The 23,773-nt window shown below is 55.1% G+C and overlaps 1 protein-coding gene across 1 annotated transcript in view; it reads left to right on the forward strand.

Annotated features, from left to right (window-relative positions):
* Positions 1-937: 937 nt before the first annotated feature.
* Positions 938-23,773, forward strand: part of IMPA2 (inositol monophosphatase 2) — a 38,634-nt gene continuing 15,798 nt past the window's right edge. The window contains exons 1-2 of the mRNA XM_084887345.1: positions 938-1,235; positions 14,779-14,912. Coding sequence (XP_084743471.1) covers positions 1,140-1,235; positions 14,779-14,912 — 230 coding nt within the window. The 5' untranslated portion in view covers positions 938-1,139. The remainder of the gene's footprint in view (positions 1,236-14,778; positions 14,913-23,773) is intronic.

Here is a 23,773-nt window from a genome sequence, read left to right on the forward strand (position 1 = left end):
GGTGAAAGCTTCTCGTTTGCATCCAAACATTCGGGAACACAGGAGCTTTGTGCTCTCTGCGGCCGCAAGCGAGGAGGACTAGCGCCGCGGCCGACGGAGCAGGCGGAGAACAGTGCTCAGAGCGACCCACTAGCAGCAGAAGAAAGTTCCTGTAGGATGCGACCGCCCCTCGGCCACGCGTGCGCGGCCCGCGGGGCTGGGCGAGAGGGGCCGGGGCGCCCCCCTTGGGGACCGATAGCACCTCCGTGCAGGGCTGAGTCGTAGCCTCAGCCGCGCATGCCCACCCAGATGGTAGCCTGCCCCGACCCGGCCGCGGTCAGGCTCAAAGGCTTCTACCCCAGGCCCTCCGTCCCCATCACCCCCCTTCTCCTGCCCTTTCAGTGATGACCAGAGTGCCAGTCCCGGATCCATCGGGGGCGGGGCTTGGCGGAGAGAGGCGGGGCCAGGGGAAGCGGAAAGCAGGATGCGCGGCGGGAGGGGCGGGGCTCGGGGAGAGGGGCGGGGCTATGGAGAGGATGGGCGGGGCTATGGTGAAATGTGAAGCGGCACTCAGCCCTGGGCAGGGCGGGGCTCGACGAAGAAGGCGTGGCTCGGTGGAGGTGGGCGGGATTATATGAGGAGGGGCGGGGCTCGGTGGGTGGAGGCGTGGTTAGGTAATGAGAGGCGGGGCTATAAGAGGAGGGACGGGGCTCTGGTGAAATGTGAAGCGGCACTCAGCCCTGGGCGGGGCAGGGCTCGGCGGAGGGAGGCGTGGCTAGGTGATGAGGGGCGTGGTTATATAATTAGGGGCGGGGCTATAAGAGGAGGGACGGGGCTCTGGTGATATGTGAAGCGGCACTCAGCCCAGGGCAGGGCGGGGCTCGGCGGAAGTGGGCGGGGCTGGGGAGGGCTGAGCGCGAAGCCAGGCTGAGAGCCTGAGGGGCGGGGCGGGCGGGGGGCGGGGCTTGGGACGCGCGGCGCGGCTTCCCCCGCCCGGTCTGCTCCTCGCCCTTCCCGCGGCACCGGAGTGGGGCTCGCGAAGGCCGAGGCGCGAGTGGCGGGAGTGAGGAGGGGGAGTGCGGAGCCCGGTTCTGGAGCTGCGGGAGCCGGCGGGGGACCGGCGTGGAGGGCTGGAGGTGGCGGGGCCCCGCGAGGACGCGATGAAGCCAAACCTCGAGGACCAGGCGGCGTCCGCCGAGGGCCCCTGGGAAGAGTGCTTCGAACTGGCCGTGCAGCTGGCGCTGCGGGCGGGACAGGTGAGCGCCGGGCCCCTCCCGCGCCCTGGGGAAGTCCCCGTGAGCGCAGCCCGCGGGCCGGGCGGCACGTCCCGCATCACACCCACCCGGCTCTTAGGAAAGTCCGATCAGAAGTGGAGTCAGACCAGGGGGCTTCTCGGGGCCGGGCCCAGGACCACGTGCGGCCGCGGGGCTGGGCTGGGGGAGGTCCCGCGCCGCTGGGCCGTGTGCGGTGGGCGTCTGGTGACGGCTGACCGAGGCGCGATAAGTGAAAGAAGTCTTTGTGCTCGTTTCCTGCATAGACCTTCCCTTTACCTTCTCCACCCGGGAGCCGGGAGGTGAGCACCTCCTTTTCCCGTGGTGGTGGCAAGCACCCCTGAAAGCCCGCCGCCGCACGGGGCCCCTCTCCCTTGGCTAACTGTAGGTGACTTGACCTTTGCGTGGGAGACAGCAAGTTACAACAATATACGGACCATGCAAATCAGTCCAGGGCTTTAAATGTTCCTCCCAGGCCTGAATGTCACCGCTGGTGGTGTTTCAGGACCTTTGCATTGATCCGGAGGCCAGGACATGGGTGTGGTTTCCCCCAGGCTTAAGCCCCAGCGACGTGGAGACCTGGGAGGTCGGCTGGCTGTTTGTCTTTCCTCAAGCATCCTCAATGCAAACGTACTCTGGCCCACAGCCTCCGAGCGGCTCCGCTCAGCGATTGGAGAAACATTCATAACCGGCCGCTGGACGAAAACCACAGCGGAGCGTACACCTGAGACCAGAGTCTGGAAGTGCAGCCCCTCTCTTTTCTCACTTTCATCTGTGTGTGTTCTGTTCCCCAGTTTCCCTGGGCGTCCTCAGTGCCTGGTTAGGGGCTCGGTTCCCATTGCCGGGTGAACCAGCGGGTGCTGGTTCTCGGAGGGCTGGCAGGCAGGCAGGGGTGAGACCGAGTGGGAAGAGGGCTTGCTGCTATTTGGCGTGTTAAGGTGGGTGCTTGTGTTCTGGAGACCTGGAGGGTGAAGACGGACGGGAGAGGAGCTGGGAGAGGAGAGGGACTTGGTATCCAGACAGCATTTTCTTCCTCAGGTCTGCCAGTCTGAAAAAGTTTCCCCACCGTGTTAAAACGCTCTGTGAGTCTTCCCACGGGGTTCGAATCAGGCTGTTCTCAGCCCTGGGTCGTCATGTGTACAGTGGGTAGTGCTTTCCCTTGCTATGAATCCTCTGATCCCCTTTAAAAGTTAATCTTCCCGTGTAGTCTCGGAGGGCCCTCCCCCTGTGGTTTTAAAGACCCGGGCTCGGTGGGGAAGGAATCATGGCTTAAAGGAGTGCTGTGGGCTGTCCTCTGGCTCCGTCACCTTCCCCTCCTGCACCAAAGGAGATCCCAAACCTGAGCTAGCATGGTGAAGCTCCTGGGAGCATTCTTCCTGGAAAGCACATCCATGTATTGGGGGGGGGGGGGGGAGATTGCTCTCCCGCCCCTCCCCCTCCCTCCAAGCCTCCTCCCTTCCTTTTCAGAGTGACTGTCACCAGGATATTTAGTAACTTTCACATTCCACCATGAAACTTTCCTTCCTTGAGGCTTTGAGGAAAAGCCAGCTTAGGACTCAGGTAAATCCTGGTGAGCTGTTATGGGTTTCTGTGGGTTTTTTTCAAACTTAGATCCTTAAAGATACAGAGGGGTTTAAAACAATTTCGCAAATGGTTATGTAGAACTTGCAGTACGGTAGGCACAATGTTAAAAGCCTTACAAATTTTAACTTATTTAGAAGATATCTATGTGTTTGCAACTGGCAAAAAAAAAAAAAAAAATTCGGAGGGGGAAGGGTGAACTACAGAGTCTGCCATTAGGAGTCTGGTCAGGGAGCCCAGGACTCCGGGCTCCCTCTGGAGCATTATGCTGACCCTTCCTGCCGGCCCGGCCAGGAGGACGGCCTCACCGAATGGGCTGTGGCCGGGACAAGCGAGCCACACAAGGTCGTCGCAACCTGTGCAAAGAGGGACAGATCGCCTAATAGTGTTCTTAGTAATGGGGCGCGGGTTGGGAAAATCGGGCCTTTGGCCAGAGAGGAATGAAAAGGTAGTTAGCGGTGATCCTTTTGGAGTCCTAAGGCAGCGTTTGGCACATTTTCTGTGGCCTTGTGGCCCAGAATGCCCACCCCGTCACCGGTACCCAGTGTTCTGCTATTATATTGAGTTCGCTACCCTCGGCTGCTCCTGAGACAATTATATGTTCTGAATTCCCGAGCCTGGGTTCTGTCTGCTGGAAGGTAGAACAAGAGGGAGGGGCCTCCCGAGAGATAAATGTCACTGCCCGTGGTCTCTCAGACATTGGTGCGGGTCAGGGCAGCACCAGACCCTTTGCTCCCCGTTTCTGAGTGTCCACAAAAGCAGCCTGTGTGGCCTCCTTGGCCCAAAGTGTCCCCTCTGCACAAAGGCCCCCCCATTCTCTCCCCTTCCTCCTCGACTCTCCACCACCCCAGCCTGCGGCCCCTCTGAAACTCACCCCTTCCCTGCAGGCCCAGCCCCCCACCCTGTGCACTCAGGAGCCCCTCCCATCACCGCCACACATACAGATAGCAGTATTCATGGAGATGGATGTCTGTCATATTTTTTGTGACAGGTGAACATAAGTATCATAGGAAACTATGCTTTTTTAAAAATATATTTTTATTGATTTCAGAGAGGAAGGAAGAGGGAGAGATAAAAACATCAACGAGGAGAGAGAATCATTGATTGTCTGCCTCCCGCAAGCCCCCAACTGGGGATCGAGTCCACAACCCAGGCATGTGCCCTGGACCAGAATCGAACCTGGGACCTTTAAGTTTGACGCTCTATCCACTGAGTTGAACCAGCCATGGCAAAAACTATGCTCTTTAAATTGTCCTGCAAGGGTAGATGCAGGTTTTGTTGGTCATATCGAGCTTAAACAAATTAGGGGCCCTCTTAACAAAAAATATACAAATTAGATATAAAAATTACTTAAAATAAGAAAAATCAACAGTGTCAATTTTAAGATGCTAGCAATATAACAAAATACATAAAAATAAATCTTTAACTACTTCTCAATCTTCTATAATACTTTTTTTCACTTTTTTTGGCTTTACCCTCTGCATCTTCAAATGTCAGTGATTTGGTTATTTTCTCTGGAGAGAATAGAAAGATAAATTTAGGCTTTCTTAGAGCGTGGATGATTGAAATTTATTTAGGCTTCAAACTTGTTCCTGGTAAGGTCATATACATTTTAAGATTGCCATCCAATTTGGGAACACTGTCACTTTTCTTTTATGTATTAGCTGTAAGATGTGAGAGGATTTCCCACAGACCAGCATCTGGCTGCGCAGCGTCGTGTTTCTTTCTGTGGTCCCTGGTGCCCGCTGCCCCTGTCCATGCTCACACACGCCTCTGGCCCTGCCCTTCGTGACAGCACGCCCGGTCAGCTGGTGTGGTAGGCAGTGGGAGCATTTCTGAAAGCCATTCCTACACAGGATGACTAACAATAACTTACAGACAGATGTGACTACAGATATAGCCCATCAAACCCAAAGTAAATCCATCTCTACTCAACCTCCGCGTAGCCAAAAAAGCTAATGCCTCCCTCCAGGGCCACCGGGTAGGGAACAGGATGGAGGGAGGTCATAGTAGAAGGAGCAGTTAGATCTGCAATTAGAGGAGCCAAGTGTTGCAAACTTAAAAGAGGTACTTCTGTGTGGCCCTGCTAGAGGTACTTCCCTAGGGTCCCTCGCAAAGCCTCCCTTCCATGAGCTTCCCAGTGAATTCATCTCTGATTACCGGTGAGAACATCCCAGGAAAAGGCAGAAAGCGAAAACCCAGCCCTCTACCCTCAGAACTTCCGACCATGCCTCTCTAGTGGCCCTGTGCACCCATGCTGGTTACCTCCCCAGGGCCAGGCTTGAGAAGTGAGCCTGTTGTCCCAACAGCCCCTGGGTGGACCAGGCCTGTGTTCGGCCGGATCAGACTAGTCTGCCTTTTCTAAACACATTGCATTTTCCTGCGCTTCTTGCCTATGTTTTTTGGAAACCATACTGTCCCTCCAGGGCTGGGTTACTGTGCCCCTTCCTTCCTGGACCTTCCGGGGTGACTTCCTCCTCTGTCTGTGCCTCTCCCCCATCCTGCTGGCCCTCGGTCCCCGGTCTGCTCTGCCCGCCGTGGGCTCGGAATGTGCCGCTCCCAGAGCAGAGAGCGCACACTGTGGGCTCTGACCCTATATCATCTCTCTGTCTGGCTTGCTTTTGACAACAAAGCATTGTTTTGACTGGTGATTTTAATTGTTATCAGTTACTCACACAGGGAGTTTTATAAGTGAAATACTACTAAAGGGACTGTCATGAAAACAGCAATGCCCTGGCCCATGTCATCCTTCATACTTTTCCCGAGATCACTGTTCAGTCTTCTCAGTTACTCCCATTTTGTAAATAATGGGATTCTACCACGCATTTAGACGCTAGATAGTGTGTGGATCCGTTGGTATGCATATCACATTAGTTCTTTTTTTTTTTTTTTTTTAAATCCTCACCCGAGGATATTTTTTCCATTGACTTTTAGAGAGAGTGGGAGGGAGAGACAGAGAGAAACATTGATGTGAGGGTGACACATTGATTGGTTGCCTCCCACATGCCCCTGATCAGGGCCCATGACCCTCACCAAGGGCCAGGAGCCTGCAACTGAGGTACGTGCCCTTGACCGGAATCGAACCCGGGACCCATCAGTCCACAGGATGACGCTCTGTCCACTAAGCCAAACCAGCTAGGGCTCCATATCACATTCTGATGACCATGCAATTGTAATGCAAGGTTGAGTCAGGCAGTATAGCTATATTACATATTCTTTTATTTCTTATACAATCTATATTTTCTTTTTTTTCAATCCTCACCTGAGGATATGTTTTTATTGGATTTATTTATTTTGAGAGAGAGAGAAATATTGATGTAAGAGAGAGACCTGAAACCTGGATAGTGCCCTGACTGAACTGAACCCAAGACCTTTTGGTGCATGGGACAATGATCCAACCAATTGAGCAACCCGGCCACGACACAGCCTGCATTTTTCTTAAAGTTAAAAATAAGTGGGTTTTTTGTTATTGTTGGTCTGTTTTGTTTTGTTTTTTTTTGCTTAGTTTTCTGTGTACCAAAAGTATTTTTAATTATCTGTGTCAGAGTCGTCAGGTTGTGGCTGCAGAGAAGTGGTCCTCACTTTCCTTTGTGTGCGAAGCGCCTGGAAGGCTTTTCCGGGCAAGCTGAGTCCCACCCCTGGTCTCTGATTCCTAAAATCTGGAGTAAATTAGCATTTCCACTGAATTCCCAGCTGGTACTGATACTGCTGATCTAGAAACCAGCCCTTTGTCTAGCGGCTAGACTCTAGCCAGATCAGACTACTCTCCCTGGTTGGGGTGCATATGGGAGGCAACTGATCCATGTTTCTCCTCACATCGATGTTTCTTTCTTCCTTCTCTCTCTGTCCCCTCTCCCTTTCTCTCTCTCTCAAATAAAAACATATCCTCAGGTGAGGATTAAAAACACACACACTTTGATAACCATTGCTGTATAGTATTTTGTTATGTGAATATATGATAATTTACTCTTTCAACTCTTTTTTTTTTTTAATATGTTTTATTGACTTTTTACCGAGAGGAAGGAAGAGGGATAGAGAGTTAGAAACATCGATCAGCTGCTTCCTGCGCACCTCCTACTGGGGATGTGCCCACAACCAAGGTACATGTCCTTGACCGGAATCGAATCTGGGACCTTTCAGCCTGCAGGCCGATGCTCTATCCACTGAGCCAAACCGGTTAGGGCTCCACTCTTTAAAAATATATTCTTACTGATTTCAGAGAGGAAGGGAGAAGGAGAGAGAGATAGAAACAGCAATGATGAGAGAGAATCATCCATCGGCTGCCTCCTGCACACCCCCTACAGGGATGGAGCCTGCAACCTGGGCGTGTGCCCTGACAGGGCATCAAACTGGTGACCATTCCGCCGTACACAGGAGGAAGCTCAACCAACTGAGCCACTCTGGCCAGGGCTGATGGTGGTGTTAATTTGCATGTCCCACCTGACTAATGAACTTAAGTATCTTCTGTGTGTTTATTGGCCCCCGGTATAGTCTCTGTTTTTAACATGGTGAGATTAAATGGCGGTTAGAGATTTATTTGCTCAACAAATATTTAAAGGGTAACTCTGGAAAGAACTTTAGCCTTTACTCTGAGTGTGATGAGAGGTTTTGGGCAGAGCCCTGTGTGGGGCCCGCCCTGAGCTGCATGGGGCCCCAGGACATGGAGGGACCAGAATCGGATATCTGAGAGGAAGCTGTTAAAATAATAGGGGAGAAATGAGGGCGGGTGTGACTGGGATGTAGTGAAGAAGGTGGAAAAAGCAGATTCCTTCCGCATGCTGAGGTACAAGTTTGCTGTTGGATTCGAATTAGGGTGTGAGAGGGGAGGCAGGGATGCCTTCGGGGCTGAGGCCTGCAGAACTGGTTGAATGGATTTGCTGCTTCCTAAGATGGCGGAACTGCAGGAGGGACAGGATTGGAGGCGGGGGTCCGGTGTTGCGTTCCCAGCATGCTCCGCTTGCGTTGGCCGTGGGTTATTCGGAGTGGTGTTGAGTGTGGACCCAGAGTTCAGGGGAGAAGTTCAGGGTGGAGACCCCAATTTGAGAGCCACTGGCCTGGGATGATGTGAAGGCCAGACCCGGGAGAGAGCGGGCCTGTCCACCCCTGAGCTCTGCCATGGGATGGTCCCCAAGTCAGGCTCTGGCTTTTCCTCTAGGAGCTTCTCAGATGCCAGTACGTGGAGGTTTTGGGTTGCCCATTGCTTCAGAAGCATCTGCCCACTTGAGGAAGGTAGTTGAGGGGTGATGATTTCACCATTTTCCTGCCTTCGGTCCCCTGTCTCACCGTGTCCCCACACTGTGCTCCGTGCCCCAAGTCCAGGCCTCCCACTTCCGCTTAGCTCCAAAGGATGGGGCCAGCCTGCACTGACAGTTGTAAAATGTTCGCCAACATTTAAAACCTCAGCCGAGACAGAGTCCCCGTGGGACCGCAACTGGCAGGCCCAGCGTAGCAGCTGCTCCTTTTGGGGCCCAAGTGTCCGAGGCCCACTGGTCCTCGACCCTGTGCAAGGCCAACTGCCATTTTCCTGATACACGAGTGTAAGGAAAGGGGCGTGTGTCTTATGCCTGTTTTGCTAGTAAAAGTTGTTTGCGCCCTAGCCAGTGTGGGTTCAGTGGATAGAGTGTCGGCCCACAGACTTAAGGGTCCCAGGTTCAATTCCGGTCAAGGGCACGTGCCCGGATTGCGGGCTCAGTCCCCATTGTGGGGCGTGCAGGAGGTAGTTGATTAATGATTCTCTCTCATCATTGATGTTTCTACCTCTTTCTCTCTCTCCCTTCCTCTCTGAAATATATATATATTTTAAAAGTTGTTCGAGAAAAATGAGAAGGAGCACTTTTTTCTCCGGAGAACTTTGTACCTCAGCCCTCCCATCAGCAGCCCTGGGTGCAGGAGGGAGGGGGTGAAATCCCACCTGCGTCTCACTCAAGGCCAGAAGAAAAGGCTGGTATCACCCTCCCACGGGAGTGAGCGGGCCTGTGTGGATGCTTAATCGCAGCCCCCATGAGGCGCCGTGGCGGAACGTTCTGTCTCTGGGGCTGGGGGAGAGGCGTCAGAGGATGGAAACGCCTCTAGTGGATTCCAGGCCCCCCCCCCCCCCCCCCCAGCCCTGTGAGTGGGTCTGGGTCGGGGAGCTCAGGTCCCGGAAGCTGAGGTTTGGAGAGAGAAAAGTGAGTTTTGAGTTCAGGCTCCTCCTTGTCTCTCGGCTTCACGGGGCCAGGACCTAAGGCCTGCCTGGCTTACATCTTTCTCCCGGGGAGATAAGGGAAGAATCCAGCCCAGGGGCAACGTCATGTCCACAGTGGCTAAGCCAGTCTCAGAACCGCGTCCACCGTCCCAGCTCCCAGCTCCAGAGGCCACGTGGGAGGTGTACTCAGCACCCCGTCCTCTGAACTAGCCTTGCTGGGCACCCAGCCACCTCCCATGCCGAACCCAGGGACCCTCTTCACCCACGTGAAATTCAGGCTTTACTGACTGAAGGACATATTTTATAGAGTAAACATTAACAGAATGGTATTTGGACGGAGAGACCCAGGGCAGGAGGTCTGTGAAGTGCATGCATAGTGAGTGAGTAGCTGAAAACCATTAATGAGAAACAGCATCCACTAACTTATTGCTGGCAGAATGAGAGTGTTTACGCTCTCGAGGACTGAGAGAAAACGGGCGTGGGAAAGGGCCTTCAGCAGGTAACTCACCTGGCACCCTGACCGGCCGGGTGATGAAATACCACGTAGGGAACCACCGACCAAGAGGAGGTGCCTCCCCCAGGGGGCGGGTGGGGGCCACCCAGACAGCTTCCTGAGACACGGGACTGAGTGGAGTCCTCACGGACAAACGGCAGGGGGCATCCCGGGCGGCCACTGCAGGCACGAAGAACATCGTGTTGGAAGAGACATAAGGGTGTGGAGCAGGGGTCTTCAAACTATGGCCCACGGGCCACATGCAGCCCCCAGGGGAGTCTGATCCTGCCCGCCAGGTTTTTTGGGCAGTGAGCGCAGCCAAGGTGTTACAGTAGGAATTAGTAGTTCATATAGTCCGGCCCTCCAGCTCTCTGAGGGACTGTGATCTGGCCCCCACTTTAAAAAGTTTGAGGACCCCTGGTGTGGAGGGAGAACACCAGCGAGTTCTCAGGCCCGGCAAGGGGCCAGGGCCGGGCTGCTGCGGGGCCAGGTGTTGCCGGGGGCGGCCTGAGGAGGACCTCACACCAGACACAGGCCCGCCGTCCTCCGGGAGAGCCCAACGAGCCACAGAGAGTGCCCGCAGGTAGACCTGCTTTCCAGAGAGGCCACTCTGCAGGGGTGGACAGCACCTCGGGGGAGCCAGACCAAAGGATGTAGGGCGCTGCTCCAGCAATGCAGCAGGTGATGGCAGGCAGGAGGAGAAGGGCAGCGTACTTCAGGAAAGTAATTCAGAAGTGCGATCTCCATATCTGGGTGTGTAACTGGATGAGTGGGTGGTGAGCCGGGGCCTGAGGGAGCAGCAGCCGATGCGAGAGGCCTGGCCACCGGGCAGCCTGCCCCGCTGCCGCAGACACAGGAACATCCAGGCCCGTGGCCTTCCTTGTGATGCATGCTACATGTAATGAACACAGCACACCAATAATGCTAACATCAAAAGAAATGCTTAAAAAAAGAACATGATATGACATGCTCTGTCTGAATCCCTAAATCTTCCCTCCGTTCGTATGATTTACAGCCAGGGCCCTGGTTCCTCTGGAAAGTTTGTCCAGACGATATCAGACATTCCCCAAACTGCCCACACACGCCCCGGAGCACGCATCTCCTCGACACAGCACAGTTGTGCATATTCTGGACCCGGAAAGACCAAGTGCATAAATACCAGGGGGGCTCGATGTGACTTCCCAGGAGCACTGGCTAAAACGTCTTCCAGACTTCAGTGGCCTCTGAACTCCGTGTGCAGCAGTGAGGAGATCTTCATTCATTCACTCAGCAGATGTTCACCGAGGCCGGCGGTGTGGGAATTGGCCTGCTAGCTGCAAAACAGGCCCGTGGGAGGCGGAGACAGACAAACAGACCGGGGCCCTTAAGGTGGAGTGGATTGCGTGCAATCCCAAGGGGCCAGTTATGTGTGGCTGGAGCATAGCAGTACTGCAGCAAGGGGAGGGTAGAGGAGACCAGAATGCAAAGGCTGGGGAAGGCCTGTTTATCTCAGATTGATGGTCTGGCTTCCCTCACAGAGATCAGTGACAGAAGGCAGGTTCCTTTCTCTTTCCCATAAAAGTCCAGTTCGAGGCCTGGGGAGCAGGGCCTGTACTTCACGAAGTCACTCCGGGACCAGGTTTCTTCCTGCTTGTTCTAGGGCCGTGGTCAGCAAACCGCGGCTCGCGAGCCACATGCGGCTCTTTGACCCTTTGAGTGTGGCTTTTCCACAAAATACCTCGGCCTGGGTGAGTCTATTTTGAAGAAGTGGCATTAGGAGAAGTTTAAGTTTAAAAAATTTGGCTCTCAGAAGAAATTTCAATCGTTGTGCTGTTGATACTTGGCTCTGCTGACTAAGCAGTTTGCCGACCACTGTTCTAGGGAGGTGTTGTTGGTCCGTGTGACCAAAACTGACCTCTCACCACCACACCCACGACACAGCAGGTGGCAAAGGGGGAAGAACAAGCGGAAGTGGCCTTTGAAGGGTGTGACTCAGAAGTTGCACGTAGAACTTGCATTCACATCCCCTTGGGTCGAAACTCAGACACAGGCCACACCTACCTGCTCCAGAGGCAGAGAGGGGCCGACTGCTGAGGTGGCTCCACCCCTTGCTAACCTCGGGGCTTGTGTTGTTAATGGGAGAAGGGGAGACGGGCTCTGTGGGGTCAGATAATCTGCTAGCAGGCCAATTCTCAGATGCCATTGCATGCCACCTTCACTGAGGTGTTGACTTTTATCTTGGAGTAAAAGGGAGCCATTAAGAACTTTATGCTGGGAGGCGCCATGGTTAAGATCAGAGTTTTAACAAACCCTTCTGGCTGTGGGTGGAGAATGGACTTGAGTGCCATAAAGCAGATTGAGGCCAGCTCCAAGAGATAGGGCCGGTGGGTGGAGGCTCGAGTTTGTCAGACTTCAAGCACACTGAAACTGTGTTTAACAGGACAACCAACAATAACAATGCCACAATGAAATGCAACAAAAGGATCCAGGTGGATAGTATTCACACCAACACGAGAGGTTCACTTGGATAAAAGGTGCAGAAGCTACTCAAGCAGTCTGATGTGTATTTTATTCACGATTCAAGAAATTTGGAGGCCTACTCTGCCAGGGACAATTCTAGATGCTAACAGTGCGGCAGAGAGCAAACGGGAGTGAACTCTGCTCTCCCGGAGCTCACAGCCACTGGGGAGAGACGTTTTGTCAACCACAAAGCAAACAGGATGATTTCAGATGCGAGAAGTTCCAGACAGAAGAACCAGAAAATACAAAGTCTCTGGGACAGAAACAGATTTGGTTGGGACGGGCCAGGAAACCAGGGGGCCTTTGGGAGGCGAGATCGGCGGGTGGCGAGGGTCTCCTCCTGTGGGATCTGGGGCTTTGTTCTAAGAGCGATGGGGAGCCACTGCATTATAACGACACGAACTGACGATGTTTAAAAATCACCAACCTAGCTTCTGCATAAAGACCACAGGGGATCATGATCTTGAATCGCATGCATGCCTACCACAGGTGGGGATAGGCTGAGTGTAAATGAAGCTGTCCTCTTAGGGTGAAGGCCCAGGACTCACCTGGGGTCTTAGCCTCCTGAGAACCTTCCTCACTCAGAGCCGCTCCAGTCCCTGCTACTCAAGTGTGGCCCCAGCATCTGTGTCGCCACAGGACTTGTCAGAAATGCAAATCTCAGACCCCAAAACCCACACCTATTCAATCCGTCTTCACTTCAGACGAGATTGGGCGTGTTCAGGGTGGTATGGCCGTAGACCAATCAGTCTTCACTTCAACAAGATCCCACATAATTCATGTACATTAATATTTGAGAAGCTCTAGTGGTATGTCCCCTGTTTAGGGTGTATATCTCTCTCCCTCTCTCTAATTATATGTATACATACCCACACACACAGATCACACACACACACACACACACACACACACACGGGCGTGCACGCGCCATATACAACACCCTCACAAGCACATACAAACCATACACACATACCACATATACACACTCCACGTACACATCACATATTTCCCTACACACTACGTAAACCCCCACGTATACACATGTACCCTCCTACATATACAACATAAACCACATACTCTCTTCCCCCCACACACACACACCACACTGAATTGCCATACTAGACCCAAGCTCGCCGTCAAATGACCTGTGGACAGGAGGTCTGGACTAGCTACGATTTAGGGATTCCTGGAGGATGGGGCAGGTTCGATATGAGCTAGATTTGAGGCGTCTGATGTTCATAAACAGGAAGCCACAGAGATTTGTTTGGTGGGAGCTGGCTTTGTGCAGATTGGTGTTTTGGGCGATGAACCTGACAGTGATGAGGGGGATGCTGCAGACAGGAACAGGAGGGCCCGGGTGACAGCCTGCCGGCTCGCACCGCAATGGGAAAGGGACCGTCTTTGGCTAATGCCTTACGCATGACTGCTGTGTGCTTACAAAACACATTACACTCCACGTTATCTATAGTTGGTGTTGATTACCTTAGCAACTAAGCTGAAAAAAGCAAACACATACAACACCTGTCCAGGCTCAGTATTGTTTGGGCCAGCACTAGGCCGGGGGACTTCTGTGAGAAACATGAAAAGGAGGGACTGCTCCATGTCCAGGAGGTTCTCCTGCTCATTCTTTAAAATTCCACGTGAGCATCTCCCGCCTGCAGACTTCCAGGTGAATCTCTTCCTGCCTCCTCCTCAGCCTACAGAGCACGGGCTGTGCGTGGAAAGGGAATCGGGAAGTACGGATCTAAGGCCGGACAATAAGGGTCATGATGGGCAAAAGCCGTCAAGTCCGGGCAGCTGAGCGATCGAGGTGCTTTAGGAGGAAATGCCAGATTTTGGGGTGATGCCCAGTTTTGGAGGGAAGGTCTGAAGTCCTTTTTAGGTGTTCCAACTGTCACCATGGTAAGAAACAACAGAAATTTCAAGAAAGGCCTGAGCTGGAGTAGGAATGGTTTTGATTTTACAAACTAGAACTGAGCTCTCCCACGCGTCCTATGACTGAGTGACCTCTCCACGTGCCCTCCTGTTTGGGTCTCCCAGCGCTTCCTGGGACCAGATTGGGCCGGGGGACGGGTACTAGAGGTGAGGTGCCCTCTGTTCCTGGCCTGCATTTAGCCGTAGTGAGTTTAGACAGGATGTGCTGGCAGCTCACATCTGCAGAGCTTGCCTGCGCGCTCAGCCCTGAGGGCTCCGGTGCCTGGCACCAAAGCTGGCTCAGGTGCAGGTGCCCTGGGACGGCAGGAATGCCTGACCCAGGGCAGCAGAGTGCGCTCCATGCTCTCGAAGAATATTGTAGCTTTCCCAGGCTTCTCAGCCGGAGCATTTGTCATCTGCATGCAGGAGCATATTCCCTCTCATGTGATGCACACAGTGAGTTAGGTAAAATAGGTTTTCACACAGAAATCCCATAAATTCAGATTCAGGGACTGATGCATCCAAAGGTGGCTTACACCACCTTATACTGGAGGAGGTTTCGCCGTCTTTAAAACCATTGCTTCTGTTTTTCTTCCAAGAAAATGTGTTTCACAAGTAGAACAAAATTTCAACACGTGAGTCCGTCATTCTGACGGGAAGAATAGCGGGTGATGAACGCACACTAGAACCCCCAACAGGTGGTCTTGGGGGTGAGATGAAGCCGGGAAGGCCTGTCAGGAACTGTCCCCAGGCCCACACGCCGCCTCCCGCAGCGCTGTCCCCACGGGCGGGGAGCTCCTTCGTCCGGGGGAAGAGGGTGCTTCAGTCTAACCTGCCCTCCTGGACTTCCATTGCAGATCATCAGAAAAGCCCTCTCTGAGGAAAAGCAGGTCTCCACCAAAACCTCCGCTGCGGACCTGGTGACAGAGACGGACCACCTTGTGGAAGACTTGATCATTTCTGAGATGCAGAAGCGGTTTCCTTCGCACAGGTAGGCGTGTCCCGGGGGCACCGAGGCGCTCATGGCCGCGGTCATGGCAAGGCCAGGGCCCAACCCGGGAGGCTGCGGCTGGTCGACGGGGCAGAGCTCAGACAGGAAGCCCCGGTGTTTTGATCGCCTGGTGAACACACCGGCCCTTGTTTTCCTTCCCTTTGCTCCATCCTGAGAACCTCCGGTCACTGTATTACCTTCTACTAGCAAATGCGGACCAGGCCTCCCTGTGCCGGCGCATGCCCCGGGGAAGGGCTCGGCTGCCCTCCGCCAACCCCGCAGCGTGTTTCTGGGGGATTTGGAGCAGTGCTCCTCCCTGGCAGCCCTGGCTGCTCGGCCACGGGCTTTTCTAAGGGAGTGACCCTGAGTGACGCTGCCAGCTGTTGGGCCCGGCCCCGCCCACTGTGGTGCCCCTGCTGGCAGGCAGTCCGGCCTCCAAGCCAGGCCTCCTCTCCAGGCCACCTCCCAGGCCACCTCCCCAGGCCTCCAAGACAGGCCACCTCCCAGGCCACCTCCCCAGGCCTCCAAGACAGGCCACCTCCCAGGCCACCTCCCCAGGCCTCCAAGACAGGCCACCTCCCAGGCCACCTCCCCAGGCCTCCAAGCCAGGCCTCCTCTCCAAGCCACCTCCCCAGGCCTCCAAGACAGGCCACCTACCAGCCACCGCTCCAGGCCATTGCGAGTCCCAGGAAGGCTGCTCTCCTGCTTCAGGTCTTTAGGAGGATCCCACCCTCTTCCATAGAGAAACTCTTAACCTTTTTGGAGTCACCATCATTCTTTTTTCTTTTTTTAAAATATATTTTATTGATTTATTACAGAGAGGAAGGGAGAGGGACAGAGAGTTAGAAACATCAATCAGCTGCCTCCTGCACACCCCCCACTGGGGATGTGCCCGCAACCAAGATACATGCCCTTGATTGGAATCGAACCTGAGACCCTTCATTCCGCAGGCCGCCACTCTATCCACTGAGACAGACAGATTTCAGCAAGTCACCATCATTCTTAACCATTGTGAGGAATCCAGTGCCAACTATAAATCTTTTCCTCTGAAAAATCCTAATGGGTCCACAGCATTTTGCATCTCGTTCCAAGGGAGCCGCAGACCCCAGAGGAGGGGCCCCTGAGCTCCGGGGTCTGCAGGCCTGAAAACCGCTGCCCTGGGGCGGGGGTGGGGTATCTCTCTCCTTTCTGATGGAGAATCGCCAAAACTGGAATGCCAGGGCTTGGTTTCTGGGTAGATCAGTGTGACGTCAGATCCCACACTGCTCCGTGCTCGGGCGCCGAGGCCCGGAAGGCCCTCTCCCCAGCGTCCCTCCTGCCCAGGGAGGCACAGTAGACCTTCCCCTGTGCACGATCAGCTGAAGGAAAGGGCAAGCTGGTGTTCAAACTTCCCTCCTTTTTCCTGCCGTTTCCTTCTAGCTGGGTTATCTCAGGGTCACCAGCTCCCTTCAAAGTTCTCTGCCAGTGGGTTGTGTTTATTTCCTTTTGTTGACAACCATTGTGTGTGAGTGTCATTTCATATTTCCTTATTCTCTGTGAGGGCAAGATCCCTGACAGCTGTTAAAGTTTTTACAAGCTCTAAAATGTTTATATTTTTTAACTTGTAAAAATCTAAATTAAATGGCAATGTCCAAAGGATTATACAGTTTGCCTTTGTTCTTTGAGAAGAAAAACACCAGCCAGCTGGTTCTGGGTGAGGAGCTATTTTGTTTCTCGAGATTGCCATGGGATTGGCAATAGCTGCGAAGGAAACGAGGGCGGGAAATGAGGGCGGGAAATGAGGGGGCTGGGCTCTGCGGGGTCCTGGTAAAGACCCGGAGGTCACTGCAGACTCCCTTTAATGGCATTATCAGGACTCTGGCTCTTCTCGATCAGATTACAGTACTCTGACAAACCAGATTCTGACATTGCATGCCCTATTGTATGTGTTGGCAGCAGTTGCTAGTGGTTTGGATCCACTGTTGTGTCAGCATGGGGTGTGGATCCCATTTTCACAAGGGAAACTTAAATATTGCTGCGTCAGAATCAAGTCAGCGTTTTCTATGGGCGAGTGCAGCTTCTCCCACCTCCGCTCCAGGGCCTCACGGTCACCAGGGCACCGCCAGGCTCCGGAGCCCCTTGGGAAGCACCTCCCCGAGCAGTGTACCCCACTGCCTCCCCGAACAGTGTACCCCACTGCCTCCCCGAACAGTGTACCCCACTCCCTCCCCGAACAGTGTACCCCACTGCCTCCCCGAACAGTGTACCCCACTACCTCCCCGAGCAGTGTACCCCACTCCCTCCCCAAGCAGTGTACCCCACTTCCTCCCCGAACAGTGTACCCCACTCCCTCCCCGAACAGTACCCCACTCCCTCCCCGAACAGTACCCCACTCCCTCCCCGAGCAGTGTACCCCACTCCCTCCCCGAACAGTGTACCCCACTCCCTCCCCGAACAGTGTACCCCACTACCTCCCCGAGCAGTGTACCCCACTCCCTCCCCGAACAGTGTACCCCACTCCCTCCCCGAACAGTGTACCCCACTACCTCCCCGAGCAGTGTACCCCACTCCCTCCCCGAACAGTGTACCCCACTGCCTCCCCGAACAGTGTACCCCACTCCCTCCCCGAACAGTGTACCCCACTACCTCCCCGAACAGTGTACCCCACTCCCTCCCCGAACAGTGTACCCCACTGCCTCCCCGAACAGTGTACCCCACTCCCTCCCCGAACAGTGTACCCCACTACCTCCCCGAACAGTGTACCCCACTCCCTCCCCGAACAGTGTACCCCACTGCCTCCCCGAACAGTGTACCCCACTACCTCCCCGAGCAGTGTACCCCACTCCCTCCCCAAGCAGTGTACCCCACTTCCTCCCCGAACAGTGTACCCCACTCCCTCCCCGAACAGTACCCCACTCCCTCCCCGAACAGTACCCCACTCCCTCCCCGAGCAGTGTACCCCACTCCCTCCCCGAACAGTGTACCCCACTCCCTCCCCGAACAGTGTACCCCACTACCTCCCCGAGCAGTGTACCCCACTCCCTCCCCGAACAGTGTACCCCACTCCCTCCCCGAACAGTGTACCCCACTACCTCCCCGAGCAGTGTACCCCACTCCCTCCCCGAACAGTGTACCCCACTGCCTCCCCGAACAGTGTACCCCACTCCCTCCCCGAACAGTGTACCCCACTACCTCCCCGAACAGTGTACCCCACTCCCTCCCCGAACAGTGTACCCCACTCCCTCCCCGAGCAGTGTACCCCACTCCCTCCCCGAACTGTACCCCACTCCCTCCCCGAACAGTGTACCCCACTACCTCCCCGAACAGTGTACCCCACTCCCTCCCCGAGCAGTGTACCCCACTCCCTCTCCGAACAGTGTACCCCACTCCCTCCCCGAACAGTGTACCCCACTGCCTCCCCGAACAGTGTACCCCACTGCCTCCCCGAACAGTGTACCCCACTCCCTCCCCGAGCAGTGTACCCCACTCCCTCTCCGAACAGTGTACCCCACTGCCTCCCCGAACAGTGTACCCCACTACCTCCCCGAGCAGTGTACCCCACTACCTCCCCGAACAGTGTACCCCACTCCCTCCCCGAACAGTGTACCCCACTCCCTCTCCGAACAGTGTACCCCACTCCCTCCCCGAACAGTGTACCCCACTGCCTCCCCGAACAGTGTACCCCACTGCCTCCCCGAACAGTGTACCCCACTCCCTCCCCGAACAGTGTACCCCACTCCCTCCCCGAACAGTGTACCCCACTCCCTCCCCGAGCAGTGTACCCCACTACCTCCCCGAACAGTGTACCCCACTACCTCCCCGAACAGTGTACCCCACTCCCTCCCCGAGCAGTGTACCCCACTACCTCCCCGAACAGTGTACCCCACTCCCTCCCCGAACAGTGTACCCCACTGCCTCCCCGAACAGTGTACCCCACTGCCTCCCCGAACAGTGTACCCCACTCCCTCCCCGAACAGTGTACCCCACTCCCTCCCCGAACAGTGTACCCCACTCCCTCCCCGAGCAGTGTACCCCACTACCTCCCCGAACAGTACCCCACTCCCTCCCCGAACAGTGTACCCCACTCCCTCCCCGAGCAGTGTACCCCACTACCTCCCCGAACAGTGTACCCCACTACCTCCCCGAACAGTGTACCCCACTCCCTCCCCGAGCAGTACCCCACTCCCTCCCCGAACAGTGTACCCCACTCCCTCCCCGAACAGTGTACCCCACTCCCTCCCCGAACAGTGTACCCCACTGCCTCCCCGAACAGTGTACCCCACTCCCTCCCCGAACAGTGTACCCCACTCCCTCCCCGAACAGTGTACCCCACTCCCTCCCCGAACAGTGTACCCCACTACCTCCCCGAGCAGTGTACCCCACTCCCTCCCCGAACAGTGTACCCCACTCCCTCCCCGAGCAGTGTACCCCACTCCCTCCCCGAACAGTGTACCCCACTCCCTCCCCGAGCAGTGTACCCCACTCCCTCCCCGAACAGTGTACCCCACTCCCTCCCCGAGCAGTGTACCCCACTCCCTCCCCGAGCAGTGTACCCCACTGCCTCCCCGAACAGTGTACCCCACTGCCTCCCCGAACAGTGTACCCCACTCCCTCCCCGAACAGTGTACCCCACTCCCTCCCCGAACAGTGTACCCCACTCCCTCCCCGAGCAGTGTACCCCACTACCTCCCCGAACAGTGTACCCCACTCCCTCCCCGAACAGTGTACCCCACTCCCTCCCCGAGCAGTGTACCCCACTGCCTCCCCGAACAGTGTACCCCACTCCCTCCCCGAACAGTGTACCCCACTCCCTCCCCGAACAGTGTACCCCACTCCCTCCCCGAGCAGTGTACCCCACTCCCTCCCCGAACAGTGTACCCCACTGCCTCCCCGAACAGTGTACCCCACTGCCTCCCCGAACAGTGTACCCCACTGCCTCCCCGAACAGTGTACCCCACTGCCTCCCCGAACAGTGTACCCCACTCCCTCCCCGAACAGTGTACCCCACTACCTCCCCGAACAGTGTACCCCATTCCCTCCCCGAACAGTGTACCCCACTACCTCCCCGAACAGTGTACCCCACTACCTCCCCGAACAGTGTACCCCACTACCTCCCCGAGCAGTGTACCCCACTGCCTCCCAAAAGCAGTGTACCCCACCATCTACCGAGCAGTGTACCTCACCTAGAGTGCGCATCGGGGCCACCCGGGAGCGCCTCCCGCTGACTAACGCCAAGCCTGTTGATTCCTTCTCGCTGGTTAGGCAATGGCCCCAATGCCCCCTGGGTGAGGCACACGGGTAGAAGCCTCCACTCCTGACAAAAGGCCTGGGAGGTGCAGACGCACACGCCTGAGCAGGAGTCAGTGATTTAGAGCAGCGCTTCCCTAATTCTCCATGCTGATACCACCGGGCCCGAAGGCGGAGACCTGGCGGCCTGTGTGCGGGATCTGTGCCACCCTCTCCTCTCTGCTCTGAGGCAGTGTGGGGGCATGGCTGGGCGCTGGGTGCCACTGCTCCTACTCTCTGCTCTGTGTGCCTGGGCAGTTCAAACGAGATGAAATCACTTTTCAGCACATCTATGGGCAAGTTTGGTTTTTGCCAATGACTAAGCATTTCTGGCACTTAGTTATGTCTTAGATCCCAGACAAATTTATGGTGGGGAAAATTGCGTTCATGCCATAACATAAAACAGTGTGTTGTAATTTTTCTGCATTCGCAGTATTTCAATAGATCCCTTAAACATGTTAGCAGAAGGTTGCCCATCATCCTTTTTTTAGGAAGGACTTACTTTTCTTTTTAAAAAATATATTTTGTTGATTTTTTTACAGAGAGGAAGGGAGAGGGACAGAGAGTTTGAAACATCGATGAGAGAGAAACACTGATCAGCCGCCTCCCGCACTTTCCCCATTGGGGATGTGCCCACAACCAAGGCACATGCCCCCAACCGGAATCGAACCCGGGACCTTGAGTCCGCAGGCCGACGCTCCATCCACTGAGCCAAACCGGTCAGGACAGGACTTTCTTTCTTTCTGAGCATATGTCCTTCCTCCTTTTAATCTTCACGAAGCAATATTAAAGATTGCAACTGTCTTGTGTTAACCTGCTGTAGGCTCCCTGGTTTATTATTTAATTTTACTCATCCATGAATGTCAGGCGTAGACGGAATCAGAGACGAATACGGTTTAAACTCGCTTCTGCCTCCAGCTGTGGCAACCACCCGGGACTCCTCTCCTCGGAGTGAAGGACCCACCGAGGTCAGCGCTGCGGCTCCTGCACTAACGCTGCCATGTGGGGTAATGACAGAAGCCGCCCAGCCCGAGGCTGAGGCCACAGTCCCCACCAGCCTGCCTTGCTGCGTGCTCACACCTTGCGTTAGAGCCGAGGTGTGCAGCTTGGAATATTCAGCAGCATCACTGAGCCACATGTGTGCGCACCTATCTCTGTCCCTTTTTCAGGGTTGGCACAGGCAGAGGGAGGAGGACAGCAGCTCGGGCTGCTCGGTATGGGCAGCTCCTGCCCTGCCCTGTTCTGGTCTGGACTCCCGGTGGCGGGCTGCGGGTCTGTCCATCGGGGTGACCTATGTCCTGCAGTGTGCCCAGCACGGTCCCGAACTTGGGAAAAGAGGTTCCCAGCCTCCGCCAGCTGGACACTTGCTTTCCCCCGTGCTCCCACTGTCTTTGGCGCTGGGTGCACGTGTCCGGGGAACAGAGCCTCCGTGGTGCCGGGGCGGGGAGGGCTGCAGCCTGAGAAGATGAGGCTCAGGGACACGGAGTGGCTCCCCAGTGGCCTGGCCTGTCACAGAGAAAACACTAGCAGGAAGAAGAGCCCCAGATGTGCTTGGCCATCTGTTAGGACCCTGAGAAAGAAAGGAAAGGAGTTGAATCTGCAGCAGAAAGTGTTGTTTGGTTTGCCACCTAACTTGGAACCTTGCTATTTGCTATTGTACCTTAGACAGACTCCTGAGATGGCCGTGAGCGCCTCACAGTTAGTCCCTGCACTATTGTCTCCTATTTGTGTCCCTGAGTCCGCGTAGGTGTCCCGTGTTCTTATGAAGGCCCCACATCTTCTTTTCTCACTTCCCCGTGTCCACATCGATGTCCCCACTCCCTCTGGAGCTGAAGAATGCCCTCCCATCCGTGTATGCGCCTCCCACACAAGGACAACCAGGTTTAAGTAAATGAAACCTCAGCCTCCCTCCCCACACACCTGGAGGTATTTTTAGTGTCTCAGGGCGGACACGGTCCACACCCCTCTTAGCTTCCAGGAGGCCCTGCCCCAGACCTCGGGCACCGAACAGGCAGGGCGGTGACTGGGCACCTTTCATCTCCTTCACTCAGGGATCTGGGGGGCAGAGGAGGAGAACTCTTGGGCATGAGTAACAACTGCTGAAGGCGTTCGGGGCTGAGTCAGGGCGGTGTGAGTTATTCCTGTCACATGCCGTGCAGAGCACTTCAGGTGTCAGTCCTGCAAGGCTCTTCCTTCCAGCGGTTTCTCCTCCAACTTGCACAGATGCCAGCTTTCCACTGAAAATCATGTTTCATTTCAAAAGAGAAAATGATGTCACATTCCTCCTCGGTTCTCTGGAAATTGACCTTTGCCTGTGAGTCATTTCCACCCCCAACTTGACCTTAGTAATATCTGCTTACTGTTCTATCGACTTGTGCCCAACTTAAGCTTTGGCACTTGGTCTTCGTGTGTTTTTAGGGTGTGGAACCTTTTCTTAAATGTTTGTGTTGTTTTTTTTAATATATTTTATTGATTTTGTACAGAGAAGAAAGGAGAGAGATAGTTAGAAACGTCGATGAGAGAGAGTCATCAATCAGCTGCCTCTTGCACACACACACACCCCCACTGGGGATGTGCCCGCAACCAAGGTGCATGCCCTTGACCGGAATCGAACCCGGGACCCTTCCGTCCGCAGACCTACACTCTATCCACTGAGCCAAACCAGTTTCGGCTCTTAAATGTTTTTTGTTTGTTTCTGTAATTGATTTCAGAGAGAGGAAGGGAGAGGAATAGAGAGATAAAAACATCAGTAATGAAGGAGAATCATCAATCAGCTGCCTCCTGCACGCCCCTCACCAGGGACCATGTCCACAACCTGGGCATGTGCCCTGATTGGGAATTGGACTGACCTCCTGGTTCAGAGGTCGATGCAGAGCCACACTGGCCGGGCACAGACCCTTTCCTTTAAGAGCATATTCATAAGCCATTCTGGGGGAAATCATGGAGCTGCAGAAGAAGACACTGAAAACAGACAGAATCTCTTAGGCTTCGGCCACAGGAACCAACAGAGCTAATTCCACGTTTAATCATCAGCTCAGGGGAGTGATTCTCTGCGCATCACCTGGATTTCTGTTGGGGCCGCGAGTTCGGGTGTCACTGCCTGGCTGTGCCTGCCCGGCATGGCTCCTCTGACTTCCCCGGGTCTTTCCCCACCCATTTCTTCCACCTGGGCCTGCCTGCCTGGATGGTGTGAGCCAAAGGATCTGACAGCCCACGGAGAGAGGGAAAGGGAGGGAGGCAGCTCCCAGCAGCAGGAGGGACGCGGAGCAGGCAAAGGGAGGAACCAGTGTCCACTCCCTCCGGTCGCATTCCGGATGGACAGCTGCCGGGGCAGGGGGTGCTCGCCAGCTTTCCCGCACAGCTGCCGCCCTTCAGGGCCTGGGTTTCTCGGGTGTCAGTGCTCTCAGCCTCAGTGCTTTGCCTGCTCCTGCAAGGGTTTCTCTAGGAGACCGCTGGGCGGAAAAGGTGGAAACACCAGCCTGAAAACGACATCATATACCCTGATGCCTTTCCACATAATTTATCTGTAAGATGGAGGGGCTGGAGGACTGTGTGCACATAGAGCATGAGTGTCCTAATCTGTGAAATGGGAACGG

This window comes from Pipistrellus hanaki (assembly GCF_964339955.1).
Source record: "Pipistrellus hanaki genome assembly, chromosome: 6".
Lineage (NCBI taxonomy): Eukaryota > Metazoa > Chordata > Mammalia > Chiroptera > Vespertilionidae > Pipistrellus > Pipistrellus hanaki.